This window comes from Pan paniscus, chromosome 11 (genome assembly GCF_029289425.2).
Source record: "Pan paniscus chromosome 11, NHGRI_mPanPan1-v2.0_pri, whole genome shotgun sequence".
NCBI lineage: Eukaryota > Metazoa > Chordata > Mammalia > Primates > Hominidae > Pan > Pan paniscus.
The window spans coordinates 91,263,133-91,278,745 of record NC_073260.2 but is presented as its reverse complement, the minus strand read 5'-3'; the positions used below and the strand labels follow the sequence as shown (position 1 = coordinate 91,278,745).

Genomic DNA, 15,613 nt, shown 5'->3' with positions numbered 1-15,613 from the left:
AAAGAAGTGGAAAAATATTTAATGAAATAATAGATAAAAACTTTCAAATGTATTGAAAAACACTACACATCCAGGAAACTCAGTAAACTCCAGGTAGGAAAGAGATCCACATCTAGACACATAATAAAAATGCTAAAAGTTAATGATAAGGAGAAAGTCTTGAAAGCAGCAAGAGAAAAATGATTTATCACATACAAGGGAACCTCTGTAAGCTTAACAGTGGACTTCTCATCAGAAACAATGGAGAACACATCACAACCAGAAGGCAGTAGGATGACATATTCAAAGTGCTGAAAGAAAACTGGCAACTGGCCGGGTGTGGTGGCTCATGCCTGTAATCCCAGCACTTTGAGAGGCCGAGGCGGGTGGATCACGAGGTCAGGATATTGAGACCATCCTGGCTAACACAGTGAAACCCTGTCTCTACTAAAAAATACAAAAAATTAGCCGGGCATGGTGGCGGGCACCTGTAGTCCCAGCTACTCGGGATGCTGAGGCAGGAGAATGGCATGAACCCGGGAGGCGTAGCTTGCAGTGAGCCGAGATTGCGCCACTGCACTCCAGCCTGGGCAACAGAGAGAGACTCTGTCTCAAAAAAAGAAAAAGAAAAAAAGAAAACTGTCAACCAAGAATCTTACATCTCATGAAACTAACTTTAGAAAATGAAGATAAAAACAAAATTTATTGCTAGCAGGCAGACTTGCCTTACAATAAGTACTAAAAGAAATTCTTCAGGCTATAAGCAAGTAAACCCAGATAGAATTTCAAATCCACATGAAAAGACAAAGGGCACTAGTAAAGATGATTATGTAATTATAAAAGGCAGTATAAATGCATATTTCTTCTTCTCAACTGATTTAAAAAACAACTGTATAAAATAATATGTATAAAATTATATTTTAGGCCTATAACCTGTAGAAGTATATTTGATAATTATAGCATAAAGGAGATAGATGGGATCAAAGTTGTGTTAGAATAAGAAAATGATACCAGATCACAACTCAAACCTACAGGAACAAATGAGGGAAGCCATAAGTGGTAAATTTTGTATAAGAGGGGGGCTAGGCGCAGTGACTCACACCTGTAATCCCAGCTCTTTGGGAGGCCAAGGTGGGCAGATCACTTGATGTCAGGAGTTTGAGACCAGCCTGACCAACATGGTGAAACTCCGTTTCTACTAAAAATACAAAAATTAGTGTGGTGTGGTGGCACATGCCTGTGATCCCAGCTACTCAGGAGGCTGAGGCACAAAAGTTGTTTGAATTCAGGAGGCAGAGGCTGCAGTGAGCCAAGATCATGCCACTGCACTCCAGCCTGGGCAACAGAGCAAGCCTCTGTCTTTAAAAAAAAAAAAAAAAAAAAAGCTGGGCACTGTAGCTCTCACCTGTAATCCCAGCTACTCAGGAGGCTGAGGTGGAAGGATCACTTGAGGCTAGGAGTTCAAGGCCAGCCTGGGCAACGTAGTGAGATTTAATCCCTAAAAGAAATTTGTAAAATTACCCAGACATGGTGGTATGTGCCTGTAGTCCCACCTACTCGAGAGGCTAAAGTGGGGGATCACTTGAGGCCAAGAGTTCAAGACTGCAGTCAGCTATGATCATGCCACTGCATTCCAGCCTGAGTGACAAGAGTGGGACCCTGTCTCCAAAAATTAATAAAGCTATAAATATATATTTGTTATCTTTTTCAGCTTCTTTAATAGATATAACATTATATAAAGTTCTAACAAAGTAGTATTGGGTTTATAACATATAGATCTGATATGTATAACAATAACTGCACAAAAGGGGAGAAGAATAGAGCTGTGTAAGGGTAAACCTTCTGTATCTTACTGGAGTTAGTATAAATCTGAAGTAGATTCTGATAAGATGTATATGGTAAGCCCTAGAGGGACCATTAAGAAAATAACTCAAAAAATGTAGTGAAAAATATAATTAAGGGAATTACACTATAAAAAATATTGACAAAATGCAAACGAAAATAGGAAAGGAGTATTAGAATAACAAAAAAGACATGAGACTTATAGAAAACTAAAAAAGACAAACATAAATCCAGCTATAACAGTAACATTAAATGTGAATGGATTGAGCAAAAGCAGATATTTTTGAGTTTTGATTTATTTATTTTTTATAGAGGTGGAATCTCACTCTATTTCCCGGGCTGATCCCGAACTCCTGGGCTCAAGCAGTCCTCCCACCTTGGCTTCTCAAAGTGCTGGGATTACAGGCATGAGCCACTGCACCCAGCCAAAAGCAGAAATTTTTTAGACTGGATTTAAAAAACAAGATCCAACTATATGCTCTCTTGAGATGGAGTCTTGCTCTGTTGCCCAGGCTGGAGTGCAGTGGCATGATCTTGGCTCACTGCAACCTCCGCCTCCCAGGTTCAAGCGATTCTCCTGCCTCAGCCTCCTGAGTCGCTGGGATTACAGGTGGGTGCCACCACGCCTGGCTAATTTTTTTGTATTTTTAGTAGAGACAGGGTTTCACCATGTTGGTCAGGCTGGTCTCAAACTCCTGACCTCATGATCTGCCCACCTCGGCCTCCCAAAGTGCTGGGATTACAGGCGTGAGCCACCGCACCAGGCCATGGAGACAATCTTTATAGGCAAAGATACAATGAGGCTGAAAGTTAAAGAATAGAAAAAGTACACCATGTAAACAGTAGCCATAAGAGACCCCAGGTGATCCCCATAGGGTCCTGGAAACAGGACTTGTCCTAAACCTAGTTTAGCAGCATGGATGCAGGCACCACCAGACATTCACAGAGCTCTAGTCAGTCAGACTGTGGATCATGGCTTCTGATTATTTATAATCCCCAGATGACTTTCAGAGTCGACAGCATTCCACTAAAGTCATCCATGGCTACAGTTTTAGGGAGATTCAAGTCTACACTGGAGATGTGGGGCCTGAGGAAAAAGAAGATTTATTCTGTGTTTTTGTTATTTGTTTTGAAACAGGGTCTTGCTCTGTCACCTAGACTGGAGTTCAGTGGTGCGATCACAGTTCACTATAGCCTCAACGTCCCATGCTCAGGAGATTTTCCCACCTCAGACTCCTGAGTAGCTGGGACTGTAGGCCTGCATCACCACTCCTGGCTAATTTCTTGTTTTTGTGCTTTTTTTTTTTTTTGGTAGACACAGGGTTTCACCATGTTCCCAGGTGATCTCGAACTCCTGGGGTCAAGCGATCCTCCCACCTCAGCCTCTCAAAGTGCTGGAATTATAGGCATGAGCCACCACACTTGGCCTTTTTTTGACTTAGGCAAAACGTCGTATACTTTAAAGCATATTCCAGTGTCTAAGCTGGGCCCTGAAGTTGTCAGAAAAGGCCCAGTCTGCCAGATGAAGGGAAGATAGGGAAGAAGCATTGACTGCATACTTCCCTCAACTCTGATTCTGGAGTTGCAGGGCATGGAGGGGAAGACCAGTGTGGCTAGCAAATTTAGGAGTATGAAAATGAGTAGTTGCAATTTTCATTTCCAGCTCTTTTCGTTTTTATTAAAGATTTCATTCATACCTGTGAAAAGCTCTGCCATGAAGGAGACTGTGGACCATGCTCTCGCACATCAGTTATTTCCTGCAGATGCTCTTTCAGAACAAAGGTAAATCCTAAACAATGCTAGAGTTGTTGCCATCAATGTTTTCTTTAAAATGGTAATTATGGGAGGGGAGGAATCAAAATAACCTCAGTAGATTAGGTATGGGAAGTGGTTGTGGCACTCAAGGTCCAGAGGCCTATAGTGGGATAAGGCAGATATACAGATCACTCTACCAAATACAGGTGTGATAGTCTGAAAAGGGGAACAGTAGCACTGTTGCAAGGAGTCAGCCAACTAAGAAGTTAGAGGAAACACAGTCCATATGACCACCCACTTGTGGCACCAACTTTTGATACCAATTGAAAGTTCAGTGGTCCCTAAGACCACCTGCGAGGCTTGATAATTTGATAAAAGGACTCACCGAACTTGCTGGTGGTTACACTCATGGTTAGAGGTTTACTATAAGGAGGTTACAGTTTTATTACAAGGAAAAGGATACAGATTAAATCAGCCAAGGGAAGAAGTATGTAGGACAGAGTCCAAAAAAGTACCAAAGGTGGAACTTCATTTGTCCTTTCCCTGTGGAGTCAGGAAAGTATTACTCTCTCCGCTTCAGTGTGTGCCAGCATACATGGAATATTGCCAACCAGGAAAGTTCACCCAGACCTGTGTGTTCAGTTTTTATTGGTGCTCTATTGTGCAATCATAGTTGACTGCCCATGTGGCTAATCTTAGTCTCCAATCTCTCCCGAGGTCTACCGATACCATGTGACCCAAAACCCCTGCCCTAAAACTATCCAGTGTGGCCAGCCTGCTCCTAAATCACGTAATTGGACTATCCAGTGACTCAAGACTCCAGGCAAACAATGACACTTATATCAGGCATGGCATTCCACTAGGCTTAGAGATTACCTCTCAGAAGCCAAGCACAAAGGCCAGACTCTCTTTAAGTAAGGTTTAATTCTTCACTGTACATCTGTTTTGTCAGTTTCTACTTTCTGGTGAAAGCCTGGATGGTTTTTATTTTTCTTTTTTTTTTTAATTTTATTTATTTATTTTGAGACAGAGTCTCACTCCATCACCCAGGATGGAGTGCAGAGGCGCAGTCTTGGCTCACTGCAGCCTCCACCTCCCAGATTCAAGTGATTCTTATGCCTTAGCCTCTGGAGTAGCTGGAATTACAGGTGCATGCCATCACACCCGGCTAATTTTTGTATTTTTAGTAGAGACAGGATTTTGCCATGTTGGCCAGGCTGGTCTCAAACTCCTGACCTCAAGTGATCCTCCTGCCTCAGCCTCCCAAAGTGCTGGGATTACAGGTGTGCGCCACCACTCCTGGCTAATTTTTGTATTTTTAGTAGAGGTGGGGTTTCACCATGTTAGCCAGGCTGGTCTTGAACTCCTGACCTCAGGTAATCTACCCGCCTCAGCCTCCCAAAATGCTGGGATTACAGACGTGAGCCACTGTGCCCAGCCTACCTTGGATAGTTTTCATCAGACTTTATGTTATAAAAAGTCTTCGGGTGATTCAGCTTGGGGAACACACTGAGTGTTGATTTATCCTGCTCTTTGACCTACTTAGTCATTTTAGTGTATATCAACATTTGTCCCAGTAGAGTACAAGCCAGGGTGGAGACAGAATTGTGAACCGTTGGTTCTGTTAAACACAATGCAGGGTCTGGCAGCATCTGACTTGCGAATAATTCTGAGGATATAGTCCATAAATGGGAAGCTAGTTTAATAGGAAAACTTCAGAAAAAAGGGAAAAGTAGTATAATTTACATGTTACAAAAGTTGTGTAATCATATATGGGTTTTTTCCTGAAAGAAATTACAATATACATAGGATAACAGAGGCATTTTTGAATGTCAGGTATGGGACCACTTTTGTACTTTGTAAATACTGTATTAAAGACTGTGAGATGCTGTGATTTGGCAATCATAAATTTAGTAATGCCCAGAGATGCTCTTTGTGATCTGTGTGACTGAAAATTGTAAGCAGGGTTGGGACATGTAAGCTGGAAGTGGCTGCTGTCAGTTTTCTTCATTCTCCCACAATCCCTCTTTCTATCTCTACGTTTTCTTGCTTCTCATTGACTCTTTGTCCTCACTCCCTCTAATAGTGGACTCCATGGCAGTGAGTGTATTCTTGAAAAGCTATGTGTAAGTTGAATTTTTGCAAGTAGAAGTCCTTAAATTGCAGGAGGAGCTCACTGTCAATACAAACTCTGTTAAACCTGTTTGACAAAGTAAAAAAAAACTCTTCAAAAAGCTGATAATTGGCTGGGTGTGGTGGCTCACGCCTGTAATCCCAGCACTTTGGGAGGCTGAGGTGGGCGGATCACAAGGTCAGGAGATTGAGACCATGGTGAAACCCCGTCTCTACTAAAAATACAAAAAATTAGCCAGGCACGGTGGTGGGCGCCTGTAGTCCCAGCTACTCGGGAGGCTGAGGCAGGAGAATGGTGTGAACCCAGGAGGTGGAGCTTGCAGTGAACCGAGATTGCACCACTGCGCTCCAGCCTGGGCAACAGAGCAAGACTGTCTCAAAAAAAAAAAATAAAAAAAATAAGCTGATAATTATCACCTCATTGTTTAACTAGATTTTTCATGAATATGGATTTTTCATGACATGGTTTTTGTAATGGAATGGGCTTTTCCACAGAAGTGAGTTTTCTAGATAAATAAAACATTTCTTAAAACTTCAAAGGTTGTTTTCATTTCATCACTTTGGTGGGATTCTGATAAATGTATGCTATGTCTATGTCTTCATAAAGCATGCTATATTTAAGTCTTTATGGTAATTCATGTGCAGGAATTTATGGGAGTTCTGCCTTTCCTGACAATTGTAGATAACCACTCCTGCATATCATTTCTTCCGTATAATCCAGTGTTCACTGATGGGAGCATTAACTCAGTTTCATGAGTCACTTTTGCTTTATATCTGTAGAGAGCATATAGGGAACTTTTTCATATCATCAATCCCAGACACCTCATTTTTTATCTGAAATGTATATTTTCCAGCCAAGAACCTTTTATTGCTTAGACCTCTTCACATCTGTTATCAACTTCAGTAGCTGCTTTTTTTTTTTTTTTTTTTTTCAGGATAATTTTTATGAAGAGGGGACTTTTAAAGTCATTTTTCTCATTTCTGAGTACATGGCAACCTGTAAATGACATCAAAGCCAAAATCAGATGTAGAAGCCGGGCAGCTAGCCAGACTCATTCTACCCCAAGTGACTGACTTCCTTCCCACACACCATCATCACTACACACGATTTTTAGGATCATGCCTTAGCAAAATTACGTGATAGACCTTTTAGACCACTCACATGTAGTGGAAACCAAACTTTAGAGGCCAAACCAAAGATCCTGCTTTATTTCACTTTGCTGTAGTTTTGTGATATTATCAGGTGTGCTCTGAAGTGTGTAGAGCCATTTGTCCCTGCATTAAATGGTACAGATTGTCATCTGTTTTCAATTCTTATATCTGCTTTTTATGGCTTTTTCTGTCTGTACCCTTGTTAGGTGATGACTTCTCTTTCCTTTGCATACCTTTAGCAGCCCCTCTTTCTATTCAGATTTTGTAATTATTAGTCTACTGTGAATTTGAAGACCAGACCACAAAAATTGTTAGAATTGTATTTTCATGAAAAGTCTGTAAGCCTGGAGTCCTCTTGTGAGTAAAGCTCATTCATATAGGGATTAGGCTCGCTGCAGACATGGCAAGTGAAGTTGGTGAATAAGTGACTATCAGAGAAGTACGGGACATTTGGGATATTCTTGTTACCTTTGGCATTATATTATAGTTGTATTATTTTAGTTATTCCTAAAGTAGTTACCATTTCTTTTTCTTTTTCCATAGGAGCTTCCATGTACCAGTCTCAAAAGTGAAGGTATGACTGGGGTGGGGCATGAGGGAATTTTTGGGGTGAAAGTGTCGTCACTCTGAATCTTGTTAGGGAGTTGGGTTATGTATTTGTCAAAATTCAGTGAAGGCATACTTAAGATTTGTGGTATAACTTTCACCTCAAAAGGAAAAAAATATAAATTGAATTCTAATTGATGAAATGCTGAAAAATATAAGCTAAGTGCACTCATGTCTACAGCTTGCTTTGAAATGCATTAAAAAAGAAAATTAGTGGGTAGGTAGAAGAATGGATATGTATATGAAAAAATATGTTAATGGTAGAATCTAGATATGGGCATATGGATGTTCACTGTAAAATACTTTGAACTTTTTTTCTTTTTTCTTTTGAGATGGAGTCTCGCTCTGTTTCCCAGGCCAGAGTGCAGTGGCGCGATCTTGGCTTACTGCAACCTCCACCTCCCAGGTTCAAGTGATTCCCCTGCCTCAGCCTCCCAAGTAGCTGGGATTACAGGTGCCCACCACTACACCTGGCTGATTTTTGTATTTTTGGTAGAGACGGGGTTTCACTGTGTTGGCCAGGCTGGTCTCTAACTCCTGACCTCAAGTGATCCACCCGCCTCGGCCTCCCAAAGTGTTGGGATTACAGGCGTGAGTCACCACACCCGGCCTCGATTCCTGTTTTTATAACCGACACATACTGTTGTTGAAGCCATTTTAAAACCTTTTTGGAAAAGTGATGGAAGATAAGGATATGCAAAATAAAAGGTCTTACTGTAGTCAGAAAGAAAGCTGTATTGGTTAGAAAGCTTCTGGATGCAGGTAACAAAACCCAAGAAAAAGTGACTTTTACGATAAGGGTGTTTACTGCCACACCTGATAGGAAATCTGGAGGCAGAACAAGTCCGAGATTGGTTAATTTTAGCTCAGTGATTTTGAAGACTTCAATTTGGCTTCTCTGTGGTTTTCTTGATTTTCTCCTGGTGGGTATGTTAGCTGCTGCAGCTTCACACATTGGGTCTCTGCCCAACAACATCTAAACAAAATCCATGAGGAGAGTGTTGTTCTTCTCTTCCTATGTAAGAGCAAGGAAAACAGTCCTGAAAGGTTCTCAGTACACTGTGTCCAATGCTTCTGCCTAAACCTGTCACTAGCAAAGTGAATGGAATTACCATGGTGGGTAAAGTAAGGTACACAACATCCACCCCTGGAACTGAGGAGCACACTGGCCCCCAGTTTCTGAACAAAATTAAGGCTGTCTTTGCCTGAAAGAGAAGAGTGGCCGTTTGGGAGGTACCCAGCAATATCTGCCTCAAAACCGTATTTAAACCTTTGGTTCAGTGTGCCATCTGTATCAAGGAAAAAAAGTTTGGTTATTAAAAACATAATTTGGGTCCAAGCCTGGTGGCTCATGCCTGTAATCCCAGCACTTTGGGAGGCCAAGGTGGGCGGATCACCTGAGGTCAGTAGTTCAAGGCCAGCCTAGCCAACATGGTGAAACCCCATCTCTACTAAAAATACAAAAATTAGCCAAGTACGGTGGCGCACGCCTGTAATCCCAGCTACTCAGGAGGCTGAGGCAGGAGAATCACTTGAACTCAGGAGACAGAGGTTGCAGTGAACTGAGATCACACCATTGCACTCCAGCCTGGGCGACAGAGTGAGACTCCGTATCAAAAAAGAAACAAGAAAAACATAATTTGGGCCAGATGCAGTGGCTCACATCTGTAATCCTTATGCTTTGGGAGGCCAGGGCTGGGGGATCACTTAAAGCCAGGAGTTCAAGACCAGCCTGGGCAACATAGTGAGGCACTGTCTTTGCAAAAGAATTTTTAAAGTTAGCCAGGCATAGTGGCATGTGCCCGTAGTCCTAGATACTCGGGAGGCTGAGGCAGAGGATTGCTTGAGTCCAGGAGTTTGAGGTTGCAGTGAGCTGTGATTGTGCCATTGCACTCTAGCCTGGTGACAGAGCGAGACCCTATCTCTAAAATAATAAAACAAAATAATAAAAACATAATTTGAAAAAATACAAAATTAATACACTTATGAAGTTAAAAAAAAATATGAAGTGAAAGATGGAAATTTGCCCTCTAATAGTTTGTTAGTTAGGGTTTCAGATCTTTTTCCCTATTCATACAGATGTATAAACATGCCAGCATAGTTTTGTTTTTCCCCTAGATTTAGGCTTATACTAAAGATACTGTCTGCAGCTTATTTTCCCTCACTAATAGCTCAAAGACGTATTTCCATGTCAGTATGCATAACTCTTGTTCTTGCACAGTATTCCATATGTGGATCTGCCTTGTCATAGTTCACCATGGCCCTTTTGGTGGTCATTTAGGTTGTCTCCAGTTTTTCCCCATTATTAATAAGCAGGAACCGTCCTGTCCCACTTTTTATAACTTTATGATGCAAAATTTGAACCATACATGAAAGTGGAGAAACTGGTATAATGAATCCCCACGTACCTATGACCTGTCATCATCAGTTGTCAACATTTTACCTCTCGTTTTCATCCATCCCTCCTTCCCTACATTTTATTTATGCTGAAGTACTTTGAAAACAAATCTCAAATATCATTTCACCCATAAATACTTCAGTGGTTAGCCCACTTTTTTTTTAGTTGAAATTCACATAACATAATTAACCATTTTAAATGTACAGTTCAGTGGCACTTAGTTCTTTCACAATCTAGTTCCAAAATATTTTCTCTGTCTTACATTTTTTTTTCTTCTCTATTTTATTTTATTTTATTTTATTTTATTTTATTTTTTTTTTGAGACAGAGTTTTGCTCTTGTTGCCCAGGCTGGAGTGCAGTGGCGCAATCTCAGCTCACTGCAACCTCCACCTCCTGGGCTCAAGCAATTCTCCTGTCTTAGCCTCCTGGGTAGCTGGAATTACAGGCACCCACCACTATGCCTGGCTAATTTTTTTGTATTTTTAGTAGAGACGGGGTTTCACCATGTTGCCCAGGCTGGTCTCGAACTCCTGGCCTCATGTAATCCGCCTGCCTCAGCCTCCCAAAGTGCTGGGATTACAGTCATGAGCCACTGTGCCCAACCTTTTTTTAAATTTTATTTTAAAAATATGTTGAGACAGGGTCTCACTTTGTTGACAAGGCTGGTCTTAAATGCTTGGTCTCAAGTGATCCTTCCATGTTGGCCTCCCAAAGTGCTGGGGAAAAACATTTTCGTCACCCTGAAAGGAAGCCCTGTATTAATTAAGCATTTACTCCCCACTCAGTCCTCCCCCAGGTAACCACTGATCTGCCTTCTATCTGTATGGATTTACTATTTTCGAATACTTCATCTAAATGGAGTCACAATATATATTCTTTTGTGCCCTGCTTCTTTCACTTAGCATGTTTTCTAAGTTTATCATACTGTAGTATATATCAGCACTTCATTCCTTTTTATGATTGAATAATAATTCATTTTATGAATATACATTTTATCCATTCACTGGTTGATGGATATTAGAATTGTTTCTACTTTTTGGCTATTGTGAATAGTGCTGTTATGAACATTTGTATACAAGTTTTTGTTCCAATACCTATTTTCATTTATTTGGGGTATATACCTAGGAGTAGAATTGCTGGATCCAATGGTAATCTTGTGTTTAATTTTTTTGAAAAACTGCCATTCTGTTTTCAACAGTGGCTACACCATTTTATATTCCTACCATCAATGTATGAGGGTTTCATTTTCTCCACATCCTTGCCAATACTTGTTATTTTCTGGGTTTTTTTGGTTTTTGTTTTTGTTTTTGTTTTTTTGAGATGGAGTCCCACTCTGTTGCCCAGGCTGGAGTGCTGTGGCGCTATCTCAGCTCACTGCAAACTCCGCCTCCCAGGTTCGAGTGATTCACCTGCCTCAGCCTCCCGAGTAGCTGGGATTACAGGTGCCCGCCACCGCGCCCGGCTAATTTTTGTATTTTTAGTAGAGATGGGGTTTTACCATGTTGGTCAGGCTGGTCTCGAACTCCTGACCTCATGATCCGCCTGCCTCAGCCTCTCAAAGTGCTGGGATTACAGGCGTGAGCCACCGCACTGGCCATTTTTGGGGCTTTTAAAATCATAGCCATCCTAGTGAAGTGATATATCACTACCACATGATGTGATGTCTCTGATATCTCAATGTTGGGTTTTAAAATCTATTTATTGTTTAAGACAGGGTCTCTGTCACCTTGACTGGAGTGCAGTGGCAGACCACAGCTCACTGCAGCCTTGATCTCCTGGGCTCCAGTGGTCCTCCCACACGAGCCTCCCAAATAGCTGGGACCACAGGCATGTGCCACCATGCCCTTTGCTTATTTAACTTTTAATTAAGTTTTAAAAACTTAATTTTTAAAAGTTTTTGCAGGGCTGGGCACAGTAGCTCACGCCTGTAATCCCAGCACTTTGGGAGGCCAAGGCAGGCGGATCACTTGAGGTCAGGAGTTCAAGACTAGCCTGGCCAACAAGGTGAAACCCTGTCTCTACTAAAAATACAAAAAATTAGCCGGCATGGTGGCAGGCACCTGTAATCCCAGCTACTCGGGAGGCTGAGGCAAGAGAATTGCTTGAACCCAGGAGGCGGAGGTTGCAGTGAGCAAATTTTTGTAGAGACAGGGTCTCATTATGTTGGCCAGGCTGGTCTCAAATTCCTGGGCTTGAGCAATCCTCCTGCCCTAGCCACACTTAAATTTTCGATAGAAACATACACTCAGCCAGCCTTCCATATCCACGGGTTCCATATCCATGGATTCAACCAACCACAGATTGAAAATATTCAAAGAAACAAATTACATCTGTACTGAACATGTACAAAATTTTTTCTCATCATTTTCTAAACAATACAGTATGACAACTATCTACATAGCATTTACATTATATTTGGTGTTATAAGTAATCTAGAGAAGATTTGAAGTATAAGGGAGGGTGTGCATAGGTTATATGCAAATATTATACCATTTTGTATAAGAGACTTCAATATCTGTGGATTTTGATATCCAAGGGAGGTCCTGGAATCAGTCCCCCATGGACTCCAAAAGTTTGTACACCCATCTACTAAGATGAGCATGGCTTCTCCTCCATACCTTAAACACTACCGTTGCTATTTTTTTTTATTTTTTGAGTTTTAAAGGTGAAAATTGATATTTTAATATGCATTTTCAGCTGGGCAGAGTGGCTTACACCTGTAATCCCAACATTTGGAAGGCCAAGATGGGAGGCTCATTTGAGCGCAGGAATTCGAGGTTACAGTGAGCTATGTTAATGCTACTGCACTCCAGCCTGGGTGACAGAAAGAGACCCTGTCTCTTTAAAACAAAACAAAACAAAACAAAAACTGATGGCCGGGCATGGTGGCTCACACCTGTAATCCCAGCACTTTGGGAGGTCAAAGCAGGTGAATCACCTGAGGTCGGGAGTTCAAGACCAGCCTGGCCAACATGGCGAAACCCTGTCTCTACTAAAAATACAAAAATTAGCCGGGCGTGGTGGCACACACCTGTAATCCCAGCTACTCGGGAGACTGAGGCAGGAGAATCGCTTGAACCTGGGAGGTGGAGGTTGCAGTGAGCCAAGATTGCGCCATTGCACTCCAGCCTGGGCAGCAGAGTGAGACTCTGTCTCAGAAAAAAAAAAAAAAAGAAAGCAAAAAGGCCAGGCGTGTTGGCTCACACCTGTAATCTCAGCACTTTGGGAGGCCATGGGAGGTGGATCACCTGAGATCAGGAGTTAAAGACCAGTTTGGACAACATGGTGAAACCCTGCCTCTACTAAAAATACAAAAATTAGCTGGGTGTGGTGGCAGGCACCTGTAAGCCCAGCTACTTGGGAGGCTGAGGCATGAGAATCACTTGAACCTGAGAGGTGGATGTTGCAGTGAGCCGAGATCACACCACTGCACTCCAGCCTGGGCAACAGAGAAAGACTCCATCTCAAAAAACAAAACAAAACAAAAAAAACTGCATTTACATTATTACAATTGTATTATTACTATTGTATTCTTTGAGCCTATAGTTACTCAAATATTTGTTGTATGAATGTTCATATCCTTTGTCTGGTTTTTTTTTTCTTTTTAATTTGCCACAGCAGATGCTACATTTATGTGTGACAAGCGGTGTAACAAGAAACGGTTGTGTGGACGGCATAAATGTAATGAGATATGCTGTGTGGTAAGTGGACTTATTAGGCATAATCAGATTCCATTCATCCAGGTGCTGGGCTTCTGGAAGCCTGAGCCATGTGGAGAATGCAGCCCGGATTTAAAAGTCACTGGGACGGGCCCCTAAGCAGCAGTCAGAGAGCTCTCATAGTCCCCATAACCTCTCTGCAAAGAGACAGACTGGGCCTTTTTAGCCTCACCCAGGTTAAGAAGTCAGCCAGTGGCATCTGGTAGCAACACAGAGGAAGAGAAAGAGGTAAGAGAAGGTCTCACACCCCAGAGCCCAAGACCCCTAGATGAGCACACAGTCTTCTGCAGAAGATTGTGTGTTGTACCAACACAAACTGGCCTGGACTTAGCAACTCGGGCTTCAGGTTTCATGTACTGCTTAGGTCAGGTCAGTAGGAAAAATTATTAGGACATTTTTTAAAAAGATTTTTAAAAATAAAATATTTAAAATATTTGCTTTTATGGAACTAATTAAATCACTAGCTGGCTATTTGTACTCTGTTATCTCATATACTCTTTTATATATAAAAAATATAACATGTATGTTATATATGACATGATAACATGTATATATAAATGTGTATGTATGTATTAGTCCATTTTCACACTGTCAATAAAGACATACCCAAGACTAGGGAAGTTACAAAAGAAAGAGGATTAATGGATCTACAGTTCCAAGTGGCTGGGGAGGCCTCACAATCATGGTGGAAGGCAAGGAAGAGCAAGTCACTTCTCACATGGATAGCAGCAGGCAGAGAAAGAGAGTTTGTCCAGGAAATGGCCTTAGAAGGCCATCAGATCTCATGAGACTTATTCACTATCACGAGAACAGCACAAGAAAGACCTGCCCCCATGATTCAATTACCTCCCACCAGGTCCCTCCCACAACATGTGGGAAGTCAAGATGAGATTTGGGTGGGGACACAGCCAAACTATATCATTCTGCCCCTGGCCCCTCCCAAATTTCATGTCCTCACATTTCAAAACCAATCATGCCTTTCCAACTGTCCCCCAAAGTCTTAACTCATTTCAGCATTAACTCAAAAGTCTACAGTCCAAAGTCTCATCCAAGACAAGGCAAGTCGCTTTGCCTATGAGCCTGTAAATTCAAAAGCAAATTAGTTACTTCCTAGGTCCAATGGGAGTACAGGCATTGGGTATATGCAGCCATTCCAAATGGGAGAAATTGGCCAAAACAAAGGGGCTACAGGCCCCATGCAAGTCCGAAATTCAGTGGGGCAGTCAAATCTTAAAGCTACAAAATGCTCTCCTTTGACTCCATGTCTCACATCTAGGTAACACTGATGCAGGAAGTGGGTTCCCATGGTCTTGGACAGCTCCGCCCATGTGGCTTTGCAGTGTGCAGCCCCCCTCCCAGCTGCTTTCACAGGCTGTCATTGAGTGTCTGTGGCTTTTCCAGGCACACAGTGCAAGCTGTCAGTGGATCTCCCATTCTGGGGTCTGGAGGACAGTGGCCTTCTTCTCACAGCTCCACTAGGTGGTGCCCTAGTAGGGACTCCATGTGGGGGCTGCAACCCCACATTTCCCTTCTGTACTGCCCTAGCAGAGGTTCTCCACGAGAGCCCCACCCTTGCAGCAAACTTCTGCCTGGACATCCAGGCATTTCCATACATCTTCTGAAACCTAGGCAGACGTTTCCAACCTCAGTTATTGATTTCTGTGCACCCGCAGGCTCAGCACCACATGGAAGCTGCCAAGGTTTGGTGCCTGCACTCTGAAGCCATGGCCCAAGCTCTGTGTTGGCCCCTTTCAGCTACAGCTGGAGTGGCTGGGATGCAGGGCACCAAGTCCCGAGGCTGCATGCAGCAGGGGGACCCTGGGGCCAGCCCACAAAACCATTTTTTCCTCCTGAGCCTCCAGGCCTGTCATGGAAGGGGCTGCCATGAAGACCTCTGATGTGCTCTGGAGACATTTTCCCCATTGTCTTGGGGTTTTACATTTGGCTCCTTGTCACTTATGCAAATTTCTGCAGCCAGCTTGATTTTCTTCTCAGAAAATAGGATTTTCTTTTCTCTCACATTGTCAG

At 42.4% G+C, this 15,613-nt stretch overlaps 1 protein-coding gene across 8 annotated transcripts in view; it reads left to right on the top strand.

The window, feature by feature from the left end:
• Window positions 1–15,613, top strand: part of NFX1 (nuclear transcription factor, X-box binding 1) — an 83,058-nt gene that overhangs the window by 36,901 nt on the left and 30,544 nt on the right. For 6 of the 8 annotated variants that reach the window (XM_055117323.2, XM_003830122.6, XM_063594450.1 and 3 more), the window contains exons 10-12: window positions 3,506–3,603; window positions 7,405–7,435; window positions 13,488–13,567. In XM_055117323.2, coding sequence (XP_054973298.1) covers window positions 3,506–3,603; window positions 7,405–7,435; window positions 13,488–13,567 — 209 coding nt within the window. Of the gene's footprint in view, window positions 1–3,505; window positions 3,604–7,404; window positions 7,436–13,484; window positions 13,568–15,613 lie in introns of all 8 variants that reach the window. The other 2 variants (XM_063594448.1, XM_008955490.4) reach the window with 1 other exon arrangement.